General features: G+C 54.2%; 2 protein-coding genes across 2 annotated transcripts; one reads left to right on the forward strand and one right to left on the reverse strand.

The window, feature by feature from the left end:
- Positions 1 to 449: 449 nt before the first annotated feature.
- Positions 450 to 8,999, forward strand: LOC110086202 (eppin). The gene is made up of 4 exons (XM_020806997.3): positions 450 to 1,453; positions 3,623 to 3,799; positions 6,865 to 7,032; positions 7,821 to 8,999. The coding sequence occupies exons 1-4, from the start codon at positions 1,354 to 1,356 to the stop codon at positions 7,829 to 7,831; spliced, it is 456 nt and encodes a 151-aa protein (XP_020662656.3). The 5' UTR covers positions 450 to 1,353; the 3' UTR covers positions 7,832 to 8,999.
- Positions 9,000 to 11,284: 2,285 nt separating this feature from the next.
- LOC110086220 (uncharacterized) lies at positions 11,285 to 22,361 on the reverse strand. Its single transcript, XM_020807028.3, has 9 exons — positions 22,115 to 22,361; positions 20,736 to 20,819; positions 19,672 to 19,818; positions 19,137 to 19,304; positions 18,381 to 18,581; positions 15,264 to 15,287; positions 13,870 to 14,043; positions 12,727 to 12,894; positions 11,285 to 11,788 (listed from the first exon to the last, which is right to left on the reverse strand). Exons 1-9 carry the CDS (start codon positions 22,203 to 22,205, stop codon positions 11,775 to 11,777), a joined length of 1,071 nt encoding a protein of 356 aa, XP_020662687.3. The 5' UTR covers positions 22,206 to 22,361; the 3' UTR covers positions 11,285 to 11,774.
- Positions 22,362 to 23,703: the final 1,342 nt, after the last annotated feature.

Here is a 23,703-nt window from a genome sequence, read left to right on the forward strand (position 1 = left end):
TCTTAATAGTGCAAAAGCATTTCAGTAAAGTTTTGTGAATTTAACGGGGTGAGAGAACAAAGAGAAACAAGTGCGTTGCAGAATGCAAGATGGCCAGGAAAAGAGTGACGTGCCATTAAGATTCCTTTATATGCAGAGAAGAAACGCTGCTGATAGTTTGTCAACCTGCAGTTCTAGGAGTTGTTGAATAGAGGGATTTTAAATGCTAAGCGAGAACTGGCTTCTGTGTGCACCCACACGCGTCCTTTTGGCTTTTCCCTTCTGCTCAGCTGCCTACTCAACATCAGTCGGGCAAAGCTGCTTTCCCACCTGCTGGTGGAAACTGGTGCAGAACTGCAACCACCTTGTGCTGGAACTGCACCCCCTCCCAACACACACACAAGAGAGCTGTGGAAAATCAGCCCCCTCCCTTCCTTCCGCCCTTCCAGAGCTTGGGAAAGATTACTCTCTCTCTCTCTCTCTCTCTCTCTCTCTCTCACACACACACACACACACACACACACACACACACACACACGCACGCACGCACGCGCACGCGCACGCGCACGCGCGCACACACACACACACACACACACACACACACATTGAAATCTTCTACCCTGTTGGATCCTCCTGACCCATCTTCCCCCGCAGCAGCATACAGTACGTTGCAGGAAGAGAAACAGGCTAGCCGTTTCGGATGAGGGGCTATCCCCAGTCGGGCCCAGAACTGAAGAGCCTGCTCTCCTCTCAGAGGAGGCGAGGCAGGAGGCAGAGGAAGGGATGCAAGGGAACCTCGAGGGAGCTCGGCAGGGCAGGTGTCTCCCCATTACCTGGAAGGGCACCTTGTTTGAAAAGGTGGCTTATTCTGGGGCACAGGTCCCAGAATCTCCAGGCAGGAGGAGGCCGGCAGCTGAAACAGAGCGATACTAGCCGGCCCTTTCTGCCAGAAGGTCTCCGGGCAGCCATGGGTCAACCCAAAGTCTGCGGCGGAGGCAGGACCAGCCTGACCTCTCTCGGCTTGGCCCCTTCTGGCCCTTCCCCTCCCAGTCTCCCCTGATACCAGAGGAAGGGAGAGGCCCCCACCGCCGGGCTCTCGTCAAACTGGTCTCCCCACATCTGGGTGTCGGCCAGCTATGCCTCCCCCGTCTTTGGGGAGCGTGCCTGTTTGGGCAGGGCTCCACTGGGCCTGGATGAGAGGGGAATTCAGCCAGCCAGCCAGCCAGCCAGCCATCTGCCACCACGGACAGCAGCCTCTCGCGTGGCAGGCCCTGGCGCACCCCTGGGAGCCGGCCCCACCTGCCAGCTCTTTAAATCCAGCCTGGCTCAGCTCTTTGAGCTCAGACTGCCACGGGCACCGACGCCAGCTGCACCATGAGGGCAAGCGGCCACTTCCTCTCCCTGGCGCTGCAGCTGCTGCTGCTTCTGGCCCTCGGGGCTCAGCTCTCCTCCTCAGCTCCCCGGGAAAGCAAAGGTGGGTGAGTTTGGCAGGCGCTGCTGGCAGGCACTGAGAAGCCTGAGGGGGGGGGGAAGGCGACCCAGGGGAGGAGGCAGCCCACCCAGGATGCCCCTGGCGAGCTCTTAGAGGCAGGACCTCCTCCTCTTTTCTAGTGCTGGACACGGAGGGCGTCCTGCATGTTTCCATGGAGTGGGAGGGAGAGATGCCCCTTGCGGGGTGGCCAGGGAGGTCGGCAACCCTGGGTCTAGCTTGATCAAGCCCCAAGTCAGAGTTCCTATCAAAGACCAAGCCTTTTCCCCCCAGAAAAAAGGGAGCAGGTGGGTGGGATCCGGGGTCGAGTCTTTGAAAAGAAAATCGGAGTGGCTTTCTTGGTGCCACTGATGTCTGAACTGACAGCAAATCTCACAATTTGAACCTATTGATTCCCCACATTCCCCTGCCCTCCAAGTTTTAAAACCTTATGTTTTGACCACGTCAGATCTCCAGAGTTTGGTAAATGATTTGAAAGCGACCTGGAAGGCATTTCTAAAGCATTTCCAGTGGCTCGATTTCGTGGGCACAGATTCTAGCAGCCCGGAGGGACCCCCTCTGGTCCCCCTCCCTGAAAGATGAGGTTCCTCTTTGAAAAATGAGGCAGCTGACCAAATTTGGCACAGACACGGCTAGGCACCGGAGGGGTTGCAAGCCCGACTTTAAGATGGGGAGGGGGGTGTCACCCTCAAGCACTTAAGCTTTCCAGTTTAAGAGTTAAGCACTCAAGTCCTGGGCCACACACGGTAGAGGCTACAGTCAATTTTGGTTTTGCCTGCATTCATTTTTTAATTTTTTTTATTTTTAAAAGGAAACCCTTTCCATTCTGAATATAAAGGAAATCTGCCAATTTTGGGAAATTCGTTGAAAAAATGGATGGGAATGAAATCCTTCCCCTCTGCCCTCTGCAGTGGGCAGGCGGCTGTGGCCTGACTGGGGCCCAGCAGCCGATCTGATTTCACGGCCTGTGCCTCGCTCCCCTCCCACGTGCAAAACAGCAGCCATGGGGATGGGGATGGTTTCTCTGATGTTCAGAGCTTAGGACTGGGAACTCCTTATTCCCTTGGCATCTCCTTCTCTCACCTCCAGAAGCTCAAATACAACCGTGCTCCCTTTTAAAGTTCTCAAAACAACCTTCTGAGGGTGGGCTGACATGTTTGAATGAACACAGGAGCTGGGTCAGGCTTTTAGAAATTTTGTTTATTGTCTTGGGGTGTGTGTGTCCTCCACATGGAAAAACTTTTGTCAGTTGTGTGGCATATGGGCACTCTGGAACTCCAGATCCCAGTTTCCCGTTTTCTCTCTGTACTGAAAACAATTCTCCACCTCAACTGTACTTTGTGCCCTTCTTGAGTTAGGGCTCGCCTGCCTTGAGACTCCAGGACTCCAGGCTCAGCAGCTTTCGTTCCGCAAAGCCAGCACCATCCGCTTCCGAAACAGCCCACAAACTATTCTAACGGCCATTTCCTCTGCCCCTAAAGTGTCGTCATGTCTGGTCCAAATCACAGTTTTTAATACTTAATTTTTTAATATAAGTGTTGCAGTGCCATAGCGCTAGCTTGATGCAGCACTAAAACAGAAACAGATTGGGAAAGAATGGAAGTATCTGGACAGCCAGGCATCCAGAACCTATTATACTTGGCACCCAAGACATGGCAACCCCGCAGACCCCCCCAGACACTATTTACTTTGACACGGGTGATCCCATGGACCCAATGAGTTTTTTTTAAAAAAAGAGACCAGAATTGATTTAAAATAAACAACCCCCTCATGGATTTTTTTTTAAAAAACCCTGCTTCCCCACTAAAACAGATGTGTGCTTAGCTGTACGTGGTGTAGTTGGAAATTTTTAATTTGCTATCAAGAATGTGAAACCCGATGCAAAAACAGGAGGTCTTGCCATGGGTGGTCGAGCCCCGGGGGAGGTTAAAGGGCAGGACGTTGAGCGGCCCCAAGCTGGTTCCCTTGAGAAGGTGAATCCCAGTCTCTCCAGACCCCCGGTCACTCTGGCTTTTACCCAGAGTGTCCAGCTTGGCTGGTGCCCTGACAGGAGCCCCTCTTGTTTTCGTGGGGAGGCCGTGGGCGTCTCAGTGGTGGTGGATTCCTCGGGATTCCCTGTTCCGCAGCCCTCACCGGCACACCTTCCTTTTGCAGCCAAGGCGGGCTACTGCTTCCATGTGCCACCCCTGGGCGACGTCTTTGACGAGAAGGACTGCAGCGCCTGCCAAAAGAACGGGACCTGTTCCGTCTGCTCCAGTGACTCCCAGTGCCCGGACACCCAGAAGTGCTGCCCGGGGGACTGTGGCTACGTCTGCCAGGAAGCCATCTTTGGTGAGGGCAAAAGGGTGTGGGTGGGCTGGTGACTCCCTCCCTCCCCTCCGCTGGTCTCTTCCTGGTGCTTCCATTCAGTGGCGAAGGCTAAGCTGCTCAAAAAATGACCCTGACCGTCCCTCTGTTTGGCTTTTAGTAACACTAAGAATTCACAGATGTATTTCTTTGCATCTGATGGGGGAAACCCACATAATTCCATAATATCCTAACAAACATCTCCAGGAAATCCATTATTGCTGCCTTCCTTCTGAAATGTTGACATCTGAATATGCCTTAAGGCAATGGGCATGAGTGATACTGGAATCATCATGATGATGGAAGTTGCATTATGTAAGTGCAAGCCTGCCTTTGGAAGGCGGCTCTCAGGTATCATGTTAAGGATGCTCTGTCTCCACCTGCACCCTGGCCGGCCCACCTGCTCACCTGTTCATCCACCTGCCCTGAGAGAAGCTGAGAAGGTAGGAAGGAGTCCTCTCTGGGCTCTCCCTGCGTGGGTGACCAGGAGGATCGGGGCCTGCCTGCCTGACAGTGCCAGCAACAACCTGGGCTCAAGGCAGGCAGTCTGGCCTGACTGCTTAGCCATTACCCCCCACCATCACCCCCCCCCCAATGACAAAAGAGGACCCGGGTTTGCATGAAGCACAATGTGCCCATGTATGTCGTCAGATGGAGACGTAGAAGCAACGGCTAGGATTGAATAGAAACAAACTTTCCCTTCACCTCAATAAAACCGCAACGGAGGAGGTTGTAGATTTGCACCGAAGGCGCCTGTCCTCATTCATGTGCATTGATGCAAATATGGAAACCATCACGCTCACAGAAGAGAAAGGTAGGCCCTCCCACCGTAGTGGGGGGAAGGGGAAGGGGTGGCCGGGGGGGGATCAGCTGCTGAGGACACTCTCCCGCTGGTCGCTCCTTCCAGCTCTCTCATCTTCCATCTTATGGGGTGGCCTTTCCCTTCAGCTCGACCTGGGCTGAGCAGACTGACCCTGGATCTGCCATGCCCCTCCCTGGCAGGGAAGGGGGGGACACCTTGCTTTGAAGACCGGAGGAAGAGAAGGTGGGAGTCAAGGAGGGAGAAAGGGGTTCCTTCCGCCAGGCCCTCGTGGGTGACCCGAGGTTGCACCTTGCTTCCCCCCTGCCCTTCCTCGAGTCTGGCGCCTGGGCTAGGGGGGCCGCCCCGATTGCCGGGTGACTTTTGTGAGGGGCGTCCCATTTTCCCTGCGGGGCTTTGTAGGGCTTCGCACAAGACAACCCCTTCCTGATTTTGACAGGCCAAACGCAAGGACAATTTTCTGATGCGCTGCTTCTGCTCTTATGGTGCTCTGTGGGCAAAAAGAAGCCACCTGTCCAGGCCAACAAAGAGGAAAGGATCTAGGACTGAGGGAGGCAGTCAGTCAGTCAGCAAATGCCATCCAGGTGGGCGGGCGCCAGGAATTCAGCCCAAATGCCACCCAACTGGAATGACAGGAGGAAAAAAGGGTCTTCCTCATTGGTTTCAGATTCAGAAGTCTTGCTCCCTCCCTCCAGATATTCTGATTGGCTGCTGACGCCCCCCCCAGCACCACCATTGGAGTAGAAATATCTCAAGCCCTTTGGCAGACAAAGGGTGAAAGAAAGGTTACTCGAAAGAGGGACCGCATGAATCATTCGTGTTTAGGAGGTGTCCTCTTTTAGTAACCGATGAAAGATTAAGAGAGTCTCTTCTGTGTTTCGGGTCTTTCGTCAAAACACAAAGGGCCCCTCCCTGCCTTGTGGATGTTTCTTACACCCTCCTTTGTGGAAGTACGTCTCACATTACTTTGTGCTCCTGTGTTTGTGTCCTGGTTGCGAACTCCCTCTGGCTCTGTCACAAGGCCTGGGCGGGACTGTTGCTGGCAACCGCCAACGATACCAAAACCCTGCAGCAGGTGAGGTGATGTAAGACTCCCAGGGTGCAATCCTGACCTCCCCCAAGGAACGGCACATCCCTTAAGCTCTTGTGGCTTGTCTGGCTTGTCACGGCCATTACGTTTCTGCACAGAAGTAGGAGCCTTCACTTCCAACCCATCCTGTTCCTCCGGGGCCGGGCAAGCCTCTTCTGGACAGGCAAAACCACAGCACTGAATGGAGAGGGGGTGCCCATTCATCCTGGCAGAAGCGTTAGCAGGTGCACGTTGAGGCTTTTGAAGGATGGCTTTTCAGTGTGGATTCGGAGAGGCACTTCAAAGAAAGCAGGAGAAAGCTCTACCCACCGCCTGTCTCCTTAAGCTGAATCCCCTGAACCTTAAACAGAACCAGCCCAGCTTGGCCTGGATTGTATAAAGATTGTATTAACATGAAACGTCCAGATTTAGTTCTGAAACAATGAAGCAAAGCCCTTTTGGCTGAGCTGGACATTTGGGTTCCTAAAATGAGGAGGCGGGGGGGGGGGAAGGGTAGACCATTTGTCTTCAGCATGACCTGTAAGGAAAAGCCTCAAAGCCGTGTGATCCGGAGGCGATCCAGGCTGGGATCCCGGGCAGATCTCACGTGCCCTCTGAGGGGAGCATCACCCCCCCCCCCCGTTCTCCAGCCACAGCGCTTTCGGGAAGGCATAAAGGCTGTCCTCTCACGTCGCCCTTTGCCCAGTCCAACAGGATTTTGCAGGCCTCCGAGTGGGAGGTGGTTGGTCCTCTAAGTGGATCACCATCGCTCTTGAATCCCCATTGCTTTGTTTCACGACCAGTTAGAGGAGTTTACTCCCACCTTCTGGTTGTTAATCTGTTGGTTACGTGGCCACCTCTGAGTTTTACATGGTGAACCGTATTCTGTCCCGTTGGTCCTCGTGAGCCCCGTTTGCTTCCTCATTTGCAAATGAAGGCTGTCCCTTTGTGCAATGGTATGTTCGTCTGGATTCTGCCAGAGGGTTGACTCATTCAAGCAGGCCTATTGCAGACATAATTCAGATTGGGACTATGCATCGCAGTGATTACTATGGTGGTTTGTCATTTTTCTCGCCCTCTTATCCTTAATTTCCACTGTCACTGACCTTGCTGTGTCTTTGCTTCTCTACCACCCTCTCTCTTTCTCTTTGGATGCCCCAGACTTTTGCCACCTTCCCTCTGTCTGTGGGAACTGCAAGGCGATGTTTTCACGCTTCTTCTACAACTCCTCCAGCCAGAAGTGTGAGCAATTCATCTACGGTGGCTGTGGCGGAAACAAGAATAATTTTGAGACGGAAGACGAGTGTCTCAAAACTTGCGTTTATACCCGTGAGTACCCTTGGATGGGGGGGGGGCGTGGCTGAGGAATCTCCAGACTGTGTGTGTGTGTGTGTGTGTGTGTGTGTGTGTGTGTGTGTGTGTGTGTGTGTGTGTGTGTGTGTGTGTGTGTGAGAGAGAGAGAGAGAGAGAGAGAGAGAGAGAGAGAGAGAGAGAGAGAGAGAGAGAGAGAGAGAGAGAGAGATAAATTGGGCCCTCCTAGAAGGAAATCAACCCTGAGTGCTCACTGGAAGGAGAGAACCAATACTTTGGCCATCTTAAATAATGTCCTTCCAGTTTCAAAAGTCTTTGGTCCTCCAAAGTAATCCATTCCTGTATCCAGTTCAAAGCACAGGCTTTATAATATAGTAGACAATTTGGTAAGCCCATTCCTTCTCTTTCTTTTAAGTCCTGTAGAGTTTTATTTGAGTTTTATTTCTTTATGTGAGTTTTATTTCCTGTTTTTTTAGCTTGCCATATACAGTAAACTTAGAGGACACAGTGTCTACCTCCTTAAAATATTGATAATTCAACAGTATTGGTAATTTTGGAACAGGAATAAAAGCTTTGGTCAAAGTTCATCTTTATAGTAGCAATTCTTCCCAACATTGAAAGTTATAGCTTATCCCAAATTTCCAAATTTTGTTGTATTTCTGTAAGTATTGGAAGATAATTATTTTTCATTAGGGTGCTTTTTTTTTTTTGAAATATACACTCCCAGATATTTAATTTTTGACATGTGTTAAAAGCCAGTTTCTAATTGTATTTTTTTTTTTTGCTTCCTTCTTGTTCTTTTTCAGGGGCTGTCTAGCCCTCCTGTGAGCAGCTAGACATGGGAAAATTTCCTCCCACTTCCCCACTCCCTGATGCAAAAGGCCAGGCTTATCTCGGCTGTTCCAGCTTCTGTCTTGGCTTGGAAGAAAGAACCCACCGAGAGTATGTCCATCTTGGGCTCTGTTCCAGGAAGCCAACCTTGGAGGGGGGGGAGCAGAGGTGCTGGGGGGCTTGGGTCCTGCCTGAGCACCTCCTTGCCCCTGGTGCCTCCTAGGGCTGCCCAGCCCAGCTAACCTGCCAAAAGCCTGTTCCCCCATTTCCTTGTGGGAGCTGCACCTCTCTGCAGAAAATGTGTTTGTCTGACCAATGAAGTCCAAGCTGGGTTTTCGGTTCCTCGTTTGTTGGAATTCCCTTGACTTTATTCCCTCTTCTCAAAACAATGGTGCCAGCGTGGAGGGGTTGGTGCTTGGCACTATTGCTCCCTTGCCTTGGCAAAGGGCTGGCCCCTTTTCTTGGCCCCCGCGGCTTGGGGCTTTGCAACCCAAGGACTACTGCTGCTGCTGCTGCTCCCGCCGCTGCCACCAGGTGAGGGACCACAGGGCCACAGGGCCTCGCTGCCTTGTACCTTGCACCTTGCTCAGAGATTCAAAGTCCTCTTCTGGATCTGCCAGATCTTCAACTGTCTGCCTTAGATTGTGGACCATTTTATGTGGCTCATTAGGCCTCCAGGAAGGACCCCAGACCACCTGGACTTTTCTGTCTTGGCTGGATTACGATGCATTTTCACAATTTCTTTCCAACGGCATCTGTGGCGTGTTGCTTCCTCAGGAAATGGACTTTGCCCAAGCAAACTGCTCAGGAGCCCATCTTTCTATTGAGACACCTGGTTGAAGAACAGAGGAAGACCACGGAGGGCCAGAGCCAAATGCCAGGGGCCAAGGAGGCCCTTCCAGAAATGAAAAGGAATCAAACTCAGGCCAGGGTCTCTTGGCGAATTATCAGTGTGGTGGGAGCATAACAGGGAAAGGTGAAAGAGCTTGAGAATTTTAGGCAGTCAGAATACTCTCTGGAGCCATGTAATAATTTTGGTTTGTTGTTGGCAGAACCTTGCAAGCATTAAATGTTTACAAAATGCCACTGGCAAGGGTGGGTGAGTGGTGCTTGTATGTCCCAACACTCGTGACACTGCTCTGCGGTGCCAGATTCCCATGGGAGTGGAGGAACCATGTTCTGGGCAGCCCCTGCAAAAACTGCGGCAGGTGAAGGACCAGGACTGAAGCCTATTCAACTTACAAAAGGAGACCCAGGTTCAAATCGCTCCTGCCAGGAGCCCAACCGGGCAATTGTGGGGCAGCCTCCTTCTCCCCTTCTCGGCCAATCTTACGGCACAGAGTTTTTGCAAGGATAAAATAGAGTCACTTCTAAACACACTGCCTTGGGCCCATTGGAAAATGTGAGGACAGAAGGGTGTGGCTCAGCGCCTTCCCGGGGAGAAAAGAGAAAACTGGGGAGGCCAGTTCAATTACAACAGAAAGCCCACCCAGGGAAAGAGACGGAGGGAACCACCTGGGCTGCCCTCCCCCTCCAGCTTGCAGCCGATGGCCCATCAATGCCCACCTGGCCCCTTTATCCAAGTGACCTTCAGGCAAAAGCCCCAAAGGGAAAGACTCCCCCCATCTCCTCACCCCTCCACCCACCAAACTGCATAAGGCTGGGTTCCAGGGCCTGGTTCCTTCTGCGTCCTGCAACGGTAGCCCCCAGAGGCCCAGAAACCGCAAGGACGGGCATGACTCCTTCCTTGTGGCAGTGAGTGATAGCGGTGCCCCCCTCCTGGCCCCTTTCCATGAACCCTTCCTGTCCTATTCCATATTTGCTTTCTGATGGCCAGGCGCTGGTGCTTGATGGCCTCCTGAAGGGTGCTGGTTGAAGGTCAAGAAGGAAAATGAGCCATTCCAGTCTCACATTCCACTGGAAACAAGCAAAGGAGGGAAGAGACAGAGACAAGGGCTTCTCCCCCACACCCTCACAGCCGGTTTCCCCAGGGAATTTCCACTGGAGCCCTCCAAGTGCAAAGCAACCTTGGCCCCTTGACTCGGGAGTAGGCGAGGGAGGGAAGCATGTGTGCACGTCCACAGGTGTGCATGAGAGAGCGACTGGGAGGTAAGAAGGAGTCCGTTCCCCACCCTGCTGTCACCACCAGAACCCCTCCCACATTCGTCGGGTTCTGCGAATTGCCCCCCAGGAGGCTGCCATGGGGTGAATTGCCCCACGACCGCTTGTCACGCTGGAGGCTTAAACCCCTGGGTCTTGGGCTCCCCACCTCAGCCCGAGTGCTGCGCCCCTTCTTTGCTTCCAGAATGTGGTCCCCGTCAGAGAACCGCCTTGCACGGGGTGCAGAGAACAGGCCCTGGGGAGTTCTCTCCTGGACCGAGTAGGGGTCCAGGGCAGGCAGTGGCCCCAGCCCTCTTGACAGCCTTCTGCTGGGCAGCAGGGCCCACAGTGGATGGGCTTTGTGGGGGCAGCTTCAGCCCAGCCCCCCCTGCCCTTCTTTGGAAGCTGCTGGCTCAGCCTCTGACGCTGAAGGCTGACAAGACCCTTCCCAGGACTGCCTCCCACCATAGGTGTCTCTCTCTCTCTCTCTCTCTCTTTTGGCAAAGGTGAGCAGGGGTGCCGAGGCGGCAGGAGACCCAGGCTGCCCCGGACGGCCCCCCCCAGCCAGTGGCAGGCCACGCTGGAGAGAACAAATGGACACCCTGCTGCTTAAAGGGCTGAAGGCAACGAGGCTGCCCTGGAGCTGAGGGTCTTCCGATCAGTGGCAGGTTTCCAGAAGCAGAGGAGGGCCACCTCTGCCCGAGAGCGAGAGAGAGAGCGCGCGCGCGAGAGAGAGAGGCTTCCCACTAGCATGGCTGCCTGCCAGACCTCGGGCCTCTCTGGGGACCTGCACCCTGCTGGGTGGCTGCCCTGGGTGGACAGCCCCACAGCCCCAGCCCGATTCCCAACCAGCATCAAGGCTCATGGGCTCAGCGTGACTGGGTCTCTACAAGTGTGGCCCACATCAGGCTTCCTTGGGGGTGTGTGTGTGCAGGAGATACACCTGCCCTGCCTCACTTTTTCATGTGTGCCTGCACGTCCATGCCCTTGTAATTTCCCCATGGCCCACCAGCCTGAAAGACCCCACCCCTTGACCTCAGGGAATTGGGGGTTGTGTTGACACCAATCCCTCCTCCCCCCCCATTTCAGCAGAGATTGTGGAGGGAGGGGGCTCTGGACCTTGGGAAAGGCCCCAGGCAGAGGGGCAGCTGCTGGAGGCCAGGGAGGAGGGCTGGGGACTCCATCCCTCCCCCAAGCCTTGGTCTGCGCAGCTGGCAACCCTCCCTGTCGCTTCACCCCCATAGTGGGCCAGCGGGCAAAGAAAGGGGCTGAGCCACAAGATAGAGCTGGTGAGTCTTCAGTCCTCCCCTAGCCAAGCAAATAAGAACCAGAAACAGTGTCCGGCTGTGGTCCCGACTGGGAAGTATATTTCACCATCCACACACAAGGCATTTCACGCAGGAACGATGACAGGCCACAGGTGAGAAGGGAGGGATGGGCAGCATGGCTGGGGATGCATAAAGGGCAGGGCCCTGCAGCTGTGGGGTGTGGGTGGGTGGGTGGTGGCTTGTGCCAAGGGCTCCCCTAGAAAAGGAGCCTCTGGGAGGGAGGGAGGGAGGGAGGGAGGGGAGAGGGGGGCAAGAGTTGGCATCTCAGGGACTGTGATCTGGGAGGGGTTAAGAGGAAGGCAGCAAAAGAGGGGGGTTTGGCGGGGAGGCTAAGAGGGGGGCTGAGGGGCTAGAAATGGACCTGCAGGAGAGCCAGGGAGGGGAGGTCAAGCAAAGCCGTGTGATGGCTGGCGGGACGGTCACTCTCGAGACCCAGAAACAAGGGAAGAAGGATCCAGAAGGCGATGGCCATTTGTTCAGCCTTGATGCTCCCTCTCCAGATCATCGTCCTGCCTCTGTAGAAAGGAGGAGAGAGAGAGAGAGAGAGTCACTGAGGCAGCCGCTGCAGTTCTTAGGAGGCTCACCCGAGGAGCCCAGGAGGGCAACTTCCAGGGAGGGCCTGGGTGGGTGCCTCCCACTGACGGAGGGGCTGCCGGCTCTGACGGCGCACGGTGGCTCCTTTCCTGTGCCTGCCATCCCAAAGCCGTGAACAGGAACAGGAAGCACTTCCTTTCCCTAGGCAAGCAGCTGCTCTGCCCCATCTCCCGGGCCCTGGGAGGCAGGGATGTCCTGAGACGTTACTGGCCCATTTATTAAAGGCGACTTTGTGGGTCCTGGCAGAGAGCCATGTGGCCCCGTTTCCCTTTTACCCCTGGGGAGCTAGAGAGCCTGCAACCCCTGAGAAGCCGCTGGAGGATGTGAGCCCCAAAGATGGCACCCTGTAAATGCTCCCTCCCTCTGTTGGCTGACACACATCTGGAGAACAGAGGCCTGCCTGCCTGCCTGCCTGCCCACTTGGCGGAGGGAGAAGAAAGCAAAGCCACGGCCTCCCAGCCTGCAACGATGGGGGGGGGGGCTGCTGCACCTGGAGGGTTCTGCCCATCAATGGTGGGCCCACAGAAGGTCCGTGGGGGGGGGCTGATGTGGGCTGCTGGGCCAGGGGCACCAGAATAGGAAGATCAGCCCTCTTCCAGAAGGGCATGCCACCTCTTGCCTGCCCTGCGGTGGATGCTTTGGGGCAGGAGGGACACGGAGCTGATGGGGGAAGAGATGCCTGGCCCTGGAGTGCTGGAAGCCCCACCTGCAGACACCTTTTCTTTTCCTAGCCATGAGAAGACATGGAAGGTCCTTCCCCGGACTTTGTGCCCCACCTGCTGAGGGACCACCGGTGGTTCTGGGGCCCATCCTCTTCTTTAGGCCTGCAAGCTTTAGGACGAAGCCATCCAAGACTTACCATCTCGTGCGCAGAACTGGAGACAAAATCCTTCCTCCCAAAAGTTGTTTGCATTGCCCCCGTGGCCTGCATAGAGGAACCTCTGACACGTCTTCAAGGCGCCGTCGTAATAAAAACGGGGTCGGAAGGCATCGCCAAATCCTTTATCCTTTGGCAGCTGGCAGATATCTGGAAGGAAGGAAGGAAGTAAGGAGCAGATGTGGAGGCTCTGTAAGTTGAAATGCATCAGGTTCCCCAAAATTCTCGCCCTGATGGCAGCATAACTTGAAGGATTCTCCATATTATACCTTGATACCAGTAAATGTTGGGTTGAGGGTGGTGGGACCCAACCCAGAGAGTTCATAGGGAAGACACGGCCGGCCTTTCAGGTGGTCTGGAGCTGAACTGCACAGGTGTGTGTGTGTGTGTGTGTGTGATAATTAGCCCTTGAACTGGCTTAGAAACGGACCAGGGCCAGTGAAGATGCCATAACAGATAATTTGCATGTTCCTTGTAAGTGATCCTGGTCATGGTGTGGCTGGCCGCGGTCTTTTGGAAAAGCTGTCCAGTATTGAACCCGCCCCCCATTCATTGGGGATCAGTTTCCAGCCTCACCCCCACTGAAAAACACGGATTATGGGGAACACGGTATCTCGAATGGTCTCTGGCTCCCTCTAGTGGTCAGTTTCTCTTTAGAAATACTGTACTGTACTGTGTTTCCCCGAAAATAAGACAGGGTCTTATATTAATTTTTGCTCCAAAAAAACACATTAGGGCTTATTTTCAGGGGATGTTTTATTTTACAGTCACTTCATCTTCTGGTTGCTGCACAATGGTGGAGGGCAGGCTTATTTTTGGGGTAGGGCTTATATTTCGAACACCCTGAAAAATCATACTAGGGCTTATTTTCAGAGTAGTTCTTATTTTTGGGGAAGCAGGGTATATATTTCTAGGTGTTTTCTTTAAATATTTCTAATATCTACAGACAATGGATACGTGAACCATCAGAAACTGATCTCGTGGATAAGGAGATCCTACTGTAGCTTCAAGGGCAGCCGGAGTGTGAAAGTTGTAAATGTGCCATAGATAGATGGAGAAATAGACAGAGGACAGACAGACAGACAGATAGTCAGACAGACAACTGGCTGGAACAAATCTACTCACTGGGATTTGAGCAGGTCTGGAGACACTCTAGCTGGGTGGCAAAGTTGTTCTCGTTGCCGCCACAGCCTCTGTAGATGAACTTCTCACAGAGTCCAGCCTGGGAGTTGTAGAAGACACGGAGGCCGGAGGTGGCGTTGCAAGTGGAGCCGACAGACGAGGGGAGCCTGCAGAAATCTAGACCCGGAGGAGACACCCGCTGGGTTGAGGGGAATTCCAGCAGTGCCGCAAGCCAGCTGGTAAAGGGCACTTTCTTTGTGTGTGGGAGGGGGAGACACCCACTTTGTGGGTGTGAAACTTGGAAGTCTGAAATCTAGTCTTCAACAAACTTGGGAGGATTGTCAAAGAGAGTTGGAGGAACGTTTCCCTGCAATGTTGGTGTCTCTAAGTCTCTGGGGAGTACATGTCAAAGGGGGGGGGGGTATTTTCTAAGTAAAGGCCCTGTTGATTATCTTTAGCAAACCTTTATAATAATTGTGATCGCACCCACGAATCCATTTTGCTGCCTTGATCTACTAACTCTTGTTGAGTTTTGATAGAACCATCAAGATTTAAAACCTCACTGTATCTTACTATTTTCTTGTTTTCTCTCTGATATGGTAGAGCAAATGCTTCAAAGGGCGTCGCCCAGTGCGATACTTTGATATACCTTTGGTTTTTCACTTTATTCCACATTGACAGGAGTGCCTTCCTTAAAATATGGTTGTTAAATTGTTTAAAATCCTCAGTCCTGCTATACCATAAGAATGCATGCCAGCCCCATTCAAATCATATCCTTCTAATTTCTAGAGCCTTGTACAGTATTTCCCAATGTTATCCACTCCTTATTCCATATCAATGCAGATGCCCTATAGTAGCGAAGCCAATTCGGGAGCCCCATCCCTCCTCTTATTTTTAGGTCTTGTAAGTGCTTGATTTTAATTCTGGGTTTTCCCCCCTGCCAGGTGAATTTGGAAATGCATTTTTCAAGCTCCTTGAATATTGTTTGTTTTCAAACAATCAGAATTGTTTGGAAAAGGAATATGAGTTTGAGTAGAATATCCATTTTGATTGTATCAATTCTGCCCATTCAAAAAAATGTTTTACAGAGGACTTAAAATGTAACTCTCTCAAGAAACTAAAAGCATTACTGGTTACATTGTTTTCAACATGTTACATAGTTACACTCATCCTAAACATTAGCTTATAACTGGAAACTTCATCAGTCATTACTAATTCCTTCTAAGATCAGGGAAACAAGCATTTCAAATTCTTAGCAAGTCACTGAAAATGTAGATTAAAAGGGGGGGGGGAATCTCTGAGTATCCTGGAGGCATCAGCAGTTCTGTCTCCTGGTTCTGGTCAGCAGCTTGAAATGACCAGCCACCCGCCTGACCCACAAGAAACCTCCTACTCACCTGGACGAGGGTGAAGTGTAGCTCCTATAGAAAGAGATAACAAAAGATGCTATTGAACAGATAATCCCCCCAAATCAGAACTCACGCTTCCCTTCTGTGTTGGATGGGTAGCCAGGGGTGCTGGAGAAACAGATCATAGCACAAGAGACGGGCAGGAAAACTGGTGGTCTGGCGCTCCATTTTGCTTCAGCAGACTGGGTCACGAAATGAACCCTGAGTCTAGTCTAGTTTGCCAAGGTTCTTTGGCTTGTGCTTTGTTTCGGGCCCATCTCGACATACCACCGATGGGTCCATGTCTGGCTGCACTCCTGAAGAGCAATTGGGGGGCGGGGGACCTTTCCCAAACAGACTGAAGGGCCGGCCCCACTGTTAGGTGGAGTGAGTCAGTGGCCAGGTTTAGGTATCAGGGAAGGCCAGCAGCTCCTTAACTGTGGGATTCAGTTTCACGTGTTATTATTTCTCAAATATACCAGGCATTTTTCAAAAGAAAAGAGAAACCAAGCTATTTTCATTGCCACAATGAAGAAGGAACATTTGGGAGAGTCTCTGTCTCGAAATGCCAAAAGGACTGGCTTTTGAGACCAGGACTGGGGGCGGGGGAGGCAGGCATCTGTCCATTTGCTCCCTCCCACATTTTATTTTGTAGACTCTCCCATTCTTTTCACCCCACTTATAAAGAACGCGGCGCATTTCAGAAAAGCTGCTGGGAAGAAACCCCATCCCCTGTGGCCAAATTCTGCAGGCCCTGCTGCTGCCAGGATGGAGGGGGTCACACCGTGTGCCTGGGGCAAGCAGGAACCCGGGAGCCAAAGAGGGTAACTTGGTGCCACCTCGGCACCACCGTTCAGGCTGGCCAAAGGCCCCGGGAGTCAAAGCCAGCCTTTGGCAGAACAACATAGCGGAATAAATGTAAAAATCCAATGAAACATGATTAAACCCTGTCACTAGCTGAAAGGACTTTTAAATAAAAGCACATAAATTAAAACTCATTTGAACATCTCAGGTCCATAGTCACCACTAGTAGAAGGTGGCTTTATGTCATTCTGTCTGAATTAGCCTCCGATGAACAGAGAGGGCGGGTGCCTGGCAGACCTTTGCAGGAAGCTTGTTCCAGAGAGGAGGGGCCACGATGGAGAAGACTCATTTCCTCATTGTGGCTCTTTTGCCCCCCCCCCCCCGTGGGTGTCATGATTCTTAGCATCAAAGACGGCAAGGAGTGAGTGGGACGGGTAGCTGTCCTGTGGTTCAGAAGATGTTCCACCCAATATCAAGGTCCTAAGGAATTTGTAGGGTATGATAATTAAATGTGTGAGAATGGGAAGTGCTATAAAAGGAACTTTTAATGGGAAAGATCTTCATACATGGCTGAGTCAAGCCTGAGTCAGTGACCTGAGCTTGTTAGGATCTAACTCAGGTTATGAGCAGATCCTTGACTAATACAGCTTACGGAAACCCTTTAAGCAAAAACAGAATCTTGTCTGAAAGTAAACCAGCTAAGACAAAGTGTTGACACAGGACCCTTTTCCAGCTTGACCCAAAAACGCACACACACACATATCCCCCAGCCAGCGCAGCTCATATGAAGGGGAAGGGGGGGTACGTCTAAATCTCCCTACTCACCTACAGGCAGGTCCGGCTGCCTCCCATCAACCGCAAAAGAGAAGAGAGTCCAAGAGGAGAAGAGGCCCCAGAGGAGAAGCCGGGGACCCCGCATGATGCCAGCCAGGAAGAGGATGCCAGAGCTGAGCTGGCCTGGATCTTATAAGGCCCGCAGAGGCGAGCCGGCAGAGGCTGGGACTGGCTGACAGTTGAGCCACAGACAGGGAGTGACGGTTGCCCAAAACAGCTTCTCCGGTGACACAACCTCAGTCTGGACTGGACAAAAGCATTGAGAAATCCATCCCCGAGCAGGAGCGCTGCTCGTTGTGACTCAGGCTGCTCACGGCCACCGCCTTGCACAAGCTTGCCCTGATGTCCCAGGACTGGGGATGCAACGTGGCTTGGAGCAAGAGGTGACAGTTTCAAAGCCACACGGCTGAGGAATATTTTGCAATGACCGGGCTAGAAATTCTATGGAGCGTACCTACAGAGGGCAAGGCAGAAACCATGTTCGTATGTAGCTTTATCTCATTTCCAAGACGGTGTGGGTGGAGACAGGTTTCCTCTGGGCTAAATGTTCAAAACGAGGTAGAGACGCCCTTGGCCAGAGTCACCACTCAGGCTTTCCATGGGCTCCTTCCTGGCCTAAACATCAGGGAGGTGGTGGAAGAAATGCCTCCAAAGGCTTGCAACCGTGGTCCTGTCTGTGGTTCAAGGCCGGTGACTTCCTTGTCCCGACCATTTCAGCAGCATGGGTGGGGCCACCCCTGGAGGGCAGAGTTCCTGCCCTAAACGTCTGCTGGGGACACACAGGGGCTGGGTTTGACCGAAGCGGATGAAGCAAGCTTGGCATGAAGACCCGTGGAAGATGGAGATGAACGGGCAAATGTTGGCACAAAAGGCTCAGGGTGAGGACTTAGGGACTAGAAGGGAGACCAGAGGGTCTGAGGTGGGGCCTGGGCAAAAAGGCAACACAAAATAGCCAGAGAGATGTCAGAGCCCAAATGTTGGATGCTTTTGAGGGCTGACAGACACTCATGCCATGAATGCACAGAGAACAGGGGAAAACGCTGGACAAGCTGGGATTTCTAGGACAGGAAATAAATGCAATCTGATAAAGCTGCAATGGAGGCTTGGGGTGAGGATGCCCAACCCTGCTGGAATGCAGCAGCCCAAGGAAGCTCAGCTTTGCCCCCGAGGGATGCACTCCTCGGGACGCAGGCGGCCTCCACACCTACAGCCCTGCCGGCCAGCCGCCTTCACCGTCAAATGAAAGGAAACCGTTTTCTGACCACTCAAGACCGGGAAGGGCCTTTTAAAAGGTCAGGTGGCTGGGTGCAAATTGAAACACAAAATCAACGTCATGTGCAAAGTATCCCCATAAAATAATGTATAAATACAGAACAATGTAAGAAGAGATTTGCAATAGGGTGAGACGAGATGCTCTTGTCTCTCTCTCTCTCTCTCTCTCTCCCCTGCCACCAACCAGCTCACCTCCTCCTGAGAGCCACAACTCACCTCTCCAAAGCCTCTCCAGAGGGGTCTCCTCACCCTGGTCTGGCTCCTCATCCTGGTGAGTCTCGCGGGAGACGCATCTCAGGCCACAGAGGCTGAAGCAGCACTTCTTCCCGGGGGCACAATCTCGGTCATCCTTGCACTGGTTTTTGCACGGAACAAAGACCCGCCCAAGTCTTGTTTTGGGACAAAGGCCTGGATGGGCTGGGGGAGAAGGAAAGGGTTAAAGAGGGGGCCAGGTCGAGAAAGGCAGATGCCCGCACAATGGGGTGCCAAGGGGGCTGAGGCTGATGGATTGCCATTGCTGGATCCCCAGGGAGGGGCCACACCTGGCGGACCAAGCGTTGCTGACTGCCAAAGCCCAGTGGGCCCTGGGCGCCCTTCCGCCCGGCCTCCTCTTGCTTGTTCTCAAGGGAGGGGCAATGCCGCCGCCAACCTGACACACCACCCTCCTCGGATGCTCCCTGCGATCCAGTCGCTGCCAAAAGCTTCCGAGGTGGGGACTCACCCAGCAGATGTTTTGCCTGCCGTGTGCAACAAAAAAAGGAGGGCAGTTGGGCAGTGGGGTGGCGTTGGGTGATGCCTCGGTACCTGATGGGTCAGCAGGGCGGGGGAAGAAGGTGCCGAGTGGTTTCTGCCCCTGGCACCTCTCGGGGCACTTTCCTTTCTGAAGCGCAGAAAAGTGTGCCCGAGGCGCCTGCCATGCAGAGCGAAGCTGCCCTGCTTCGCAGGAGACAGACCTTCCCGGCGGGCTCTTACCTGGGACAGCGTGGGTGCATTTCTGTCGCCTGTGCTTCAGGCAACACTTCTCATGCCGGGCACAGTCCGTGTCCTCAGAGCAGGCCTTCGAGGAGACCGTTTCTCCTCCTGCTTCTCCTCCTCCTCCTTCTCCTCCTCCTCCTCCTCGGGGACAGTAGCCAGGGTGCACTGCAAGAGAGAGGGCAGGCCAGGGGCCCGGAGGTCAGGAGCTGGCACCCTCCCGGGGGGGGGGAGGTTGTGGGCCACCTTGTGCAGAGTGGGGTGCAGCAAAATGGGCCTCGGCAGCCACGCAGCTCCCTGCCGCCTGGATGTCTCCGGAAATGCTTGCCAGGATGTTGGGGCGTCCCTACGGGCCGAGGGCTTCCCTCCTTACAGGATCTCCAAGAAGTACGGGCGCAACCCATAGGCCCCTCCAGACCCGGATGAGCTGCGCTGGCCCCTCTTTAGAGGTCTGTGGGTCCTCCTGCTCCCTCCCTCCCTCCCGGCCACCCATTCCTCCCACTCGGATTCCGGATGGGGAGGAGGGCGCGCTTACCTCCATCGGGGAGGACACATTTCCTAGTATTCCGAACCAGGCAGCATTTTTCGTCTCCCGGGCAGGCAAGACCTTCACCGCAGTAGGCGTGGGTGGGTCGGGGAAGACCTGGAGCCACGCTTGGGCACTGGCCAGGATTCGGGGGCCCTGGGCAGGAAAGAAGGGACCCCAGATCATTGGCACGCCCCAAAGCATGAACAGAAGCGGGTCCCAAGGCCAGAGTGGGGCAGGGGGTGGCCACCCAGGGCCAGTTGGCATCAGAAAATCCAGACCGGGAGGTTTTGCCAGGCCACAGAGGGCAAGGTCGTCTGTCCACGGGAAGAGGGGTCGTGGGAGCAGGTGGAGGACGGGGCAGGGGCTCCAGGCGGGCCTCCCTGCAGTCAGGTCAGGTGGTGCCCCCGTCCGCCTGGGCGGCTCAACAGTGACCGAAAGAAGGACCCAATTCTCCCAGAGGAGCTGCAGCCGGGCACAAGCCACTCTCCTCCCGATTGCTAAGCAGAGGCGTGGCAGGGAGCCGGTCATCAAAGGCTTGCTGGGACAATCTGTCTTCTTGGGGCGTGTGCATGGGGGGGGGCTTTCCACTAGCCGAACTCATACCAGCTCTGGCTAATGAAAAGAAAAAGCCCGTCACCCCAGCTAGCCTTTCAGGAGGCAAGCGCCCTTTGGGCTAAACGGGCAAAAGGGTCCGGTGGCGCCTCCTGTTTCCTGCTGCGACCCTTCCGCTTTCCTCGCCTAGGCCGAGATCAAATCAAGTCTGAACTGTCTCTGGAGACAAAAAAGGTTGAATCTGAGGCTGTTCTATTTTGGACCCCTCATGAGAAAGGCAGGATTCTCTGGAACAGACCATTACGCTGGGAAAGGTGGAAGGCAGCAGGAAAAGAGGAAGACCCAATACAAGATGGATAGACTCCCTATAGGAAGCCAGAGGCTTGAATCCCCAGGAGGTGAGCAGGGCCGTTGAGAACAGGGCATTTCGAAGATCGCTCATTCACAGGCTCATCACGAATCCGGGGCAACTTGATGGAGGGAACACCAAGCAACACATTTTCTCCCCAGTTTCTCACCGTTGGGGCCACTTGTTGGCGGTGCCGGAGTTTGGAAAGGGGCCTCGTCCGTCCCTCTTTCTCTCTCCTGGTGTTGATTCCCACCTAGACGGAGGGGAGGAGGGGGATACAGAATTAGGAGGTTGATGTCCTGCACCAAACCGGAACTGGTCCACCCTTCTGCAGACTGGAACAAGCGAGGCAGGTAGCAAAGAGGAGGGGATGGCAAAGGTGCCCCCCCTCCCCTTTCTGCTCTCTTGGCACACAGAGCGGGGCTGCATGCCCTGCACCCTCCAAGACCCAGCTGTGGCTGCCCTCGGCTAGGGGTGGAGCAGAAGACCTGCCCCCCCCCATTGATGTGGAAGGAAGAGGCGGGGTAGATTTCTAGGTAAGGTCAGGGGTGAGATGGGTTAGGGGCGACCCCCTCCCCCTCCCCTCCCCCCTCTGGGATTGTGCCCTTCTTCACAGCGGCTAAGCCCTGCACGGAGGATGGTTGGGTAGGAGTGGGGAGGCTGAGGCACCTCATACAGGCCCCCCTCCCTTTTTTCTGGCCTCGCCCAAGATCCTTCCTGCCCTCCCCCTCTTGGCCCTGACGTCCCTGTCCTAGGCATGGCGCACAGAGCGAGCGAGCGAGAACCGCCGATTGCCTCTTCCCTGGACATCCAACAGGGAGAAGGTGGAAGAGAGAGAGGGACAAAGCCAGGGGGGATCTGCCCACACGCTGGAGAGTCGACGCACCCCAACAGCTTTCAAAGCACCCCACGGGTGTGCTCTGCCTTCTCGGAGGGGTGTCGGTGAGATTGGGAGAGGGGGCCACAGCTGGGCTCACTGGAATGAGGCTCGGAGGGGACCGATTCAGAGCAGGGCTAAAGGGAGAGCTGAGCGCACGGTGTTTCCCCTTCTTTGTGCGAGGGAGATCACAGGGGGAGCAGAGCCACCCCAAACACAGCGGGATCCGAACACAGCGGGACCCACCTCTGGGGTCTCCTTGTGTTCCAGAGAGTGGTGGGTGGTGTGGCAAGCTTGCATGTGAAAATAGGACAAGGCGAACCTCCAGTGGGGCCTGTCTTCCCACCACCCATCCTTTGACTACAAGCACAGTCCAAACACTTGTTCAAAAGGAGGGTCATTTCCCTCTCAAAGGGCCGCCCGCAGCTGGTTGCAGGGGGACCTCCTGGCCCACCCGTTCCCCCCAGGAAGAGTCTTCTAGGTCTGGGGAGGGGTCACACCATGCTGAGGGCACCATGCTTGGGTGGGGGCACCGTCATTACAAGCAGAAAAGAAAAGGGCTCCCTTTGGCCCCCGCTTCTACCTCGGTTGGTGAGAAAGGTGAGGGCAGATGGCGAGAGAAGCCGCCTTCTGCACGTCCCCCCCTGCCCTCCACCCCTGTGGGCCCTTACCGGCAATCCTTTTCTTCATGCTGGCTGAGCCGGGCTCCGCTCGGAGAGCGAGGAAGCCCAGGAGCAGGAGGGCGACGGGGCGGCTCTTCATGTCTGCAGCTGAAACTGGCCGGGGTGAACCCAGTCCCGGAATAGATATCCCTCCCCTCTTTCTCTCCCTCCCCCCCCCCGATGCCAAGGCTGGGCCTGGTAGGTCAGCTCGTGGCACCTTTGCCTCTTGCCCACCTCGTGCCCGTTCTCAGAACCCTATTGCGGTGTGTCAACAAAGTTATCAGGCTGCCCCAAAGCTCAGTCCTGGGGGGGGGGCAGGTCAGTGTCACTCTGGCAGCTTGGCCTTGGCACGGCCTGAGGGGGGGACGACTCTTTTTGCTTCCTCGACCGGGCACAGTGGAGCCACGTGTCGGGATTTTGGTGGTCATTTCCTTCTATGTTCTTGCTCGGAATGTTACTATGCCAAATGTATCTTGGCTTGTATATGTCTAGCCATAATCAATATGTTATATTATAATCACTAAGAACTCTCTCATGTTGTTTTCTGCCCATGTCTAAGTCTCTTGCTTTGTTAAATTTAAATGGGAAGAATGGAAGCCGTCTGATAGGAGGCTCTGCATAACGAGCGTCCTTAAGTTTCAAGGCTTGTCTTTCATAACAGAGTGCTCTTGCCAGGCTTCACATTCAGCCAGACTCTAAGAAGATTCCTTGAGGCCAGAGCCTCATTCAACCTCTGGAGTTTTGGCCCCATGCCCAACACCACCCTGAGCCCTTTCATGGGACTGGAAGAAAAAGGCTGACGGGCAGACCAGAGGAGGTCCGCCTGAGGATTCTTCCCCCCCAGCTGGTGCAGAACTCATTTTAATACATAAAAAACCCTTCCATCTTCTGGGCTTATGGCAAATGGGCTGGACTTTATACCCGAGGCCCTCCCGGAGCAGCGGTGTGGTGATGCCTCCTCTCTTGATTTCCTGCAGACCCACCGTTTTGATGGGATTCTGGCACCACCCGTGTCAAGGGAGCCCTGCTGGCACCTTTCGTTTGGGGTGTGTTCTTGGGGCACCTGCCCTCCCTCTTTCCCTCCTGGCTGCCCTCCTGGCTGCCCCTTTCTTGGCACGTCCAGGGAGTGGGCAGCCGGAGGCACCTCATACAACCCCCCCCCACGAGCCTTCCTGCCATGTGTGTTTTGTGTGTCCCATCAAAGGTGCTTCCACTTCCCCATAACCTTTGTCTCTCTTCCCACCCAGTCGGATGAGGCTGCTTTTGTCAGAGGTCTGAACAGGCGTGTTTGAAATTAGGATGGACGTTATTTGGAAATAGGCTGAGATCTCTGTGTGGTTGTCAGGCTGCTGTTTTACAACATGTTAGAGTACCCTATAACTGGCTAGTGGAAAACTCTCCCCCCCCCCCCGGTGATGGGGGGTGGTGGGTGAGGACCTTCTCCTTTGATCTGGATTCCTGCCTTGAGCAGAGGGTTTTGACTTGATGGCCAGGCTGGGACCTTCCGACTCTAGGATTTGGTCTCATGAGTGTGATGCCCAGCCGGCTCTTGGTGAGACCTCGTGGAAGGCGCTCCACCGACATACAGGTGGGCTTGC

The sequence above is a fragment of the Pogona vitticeps genome, chromosome 4 (genome assembly GCF_051106095.1).
Source record: "Pogona vitticeps strain Pit_001003342236 chromosome 4, PviZW2.1, whole genome shotgun sequence".
In the NCBI taxonomy this organism is placed as follows: Eukaryota; Metazoa; Chordata; class Lepidosauria; order Squamata; family Agamidae; genus Pogona; species Pogona vitticeps.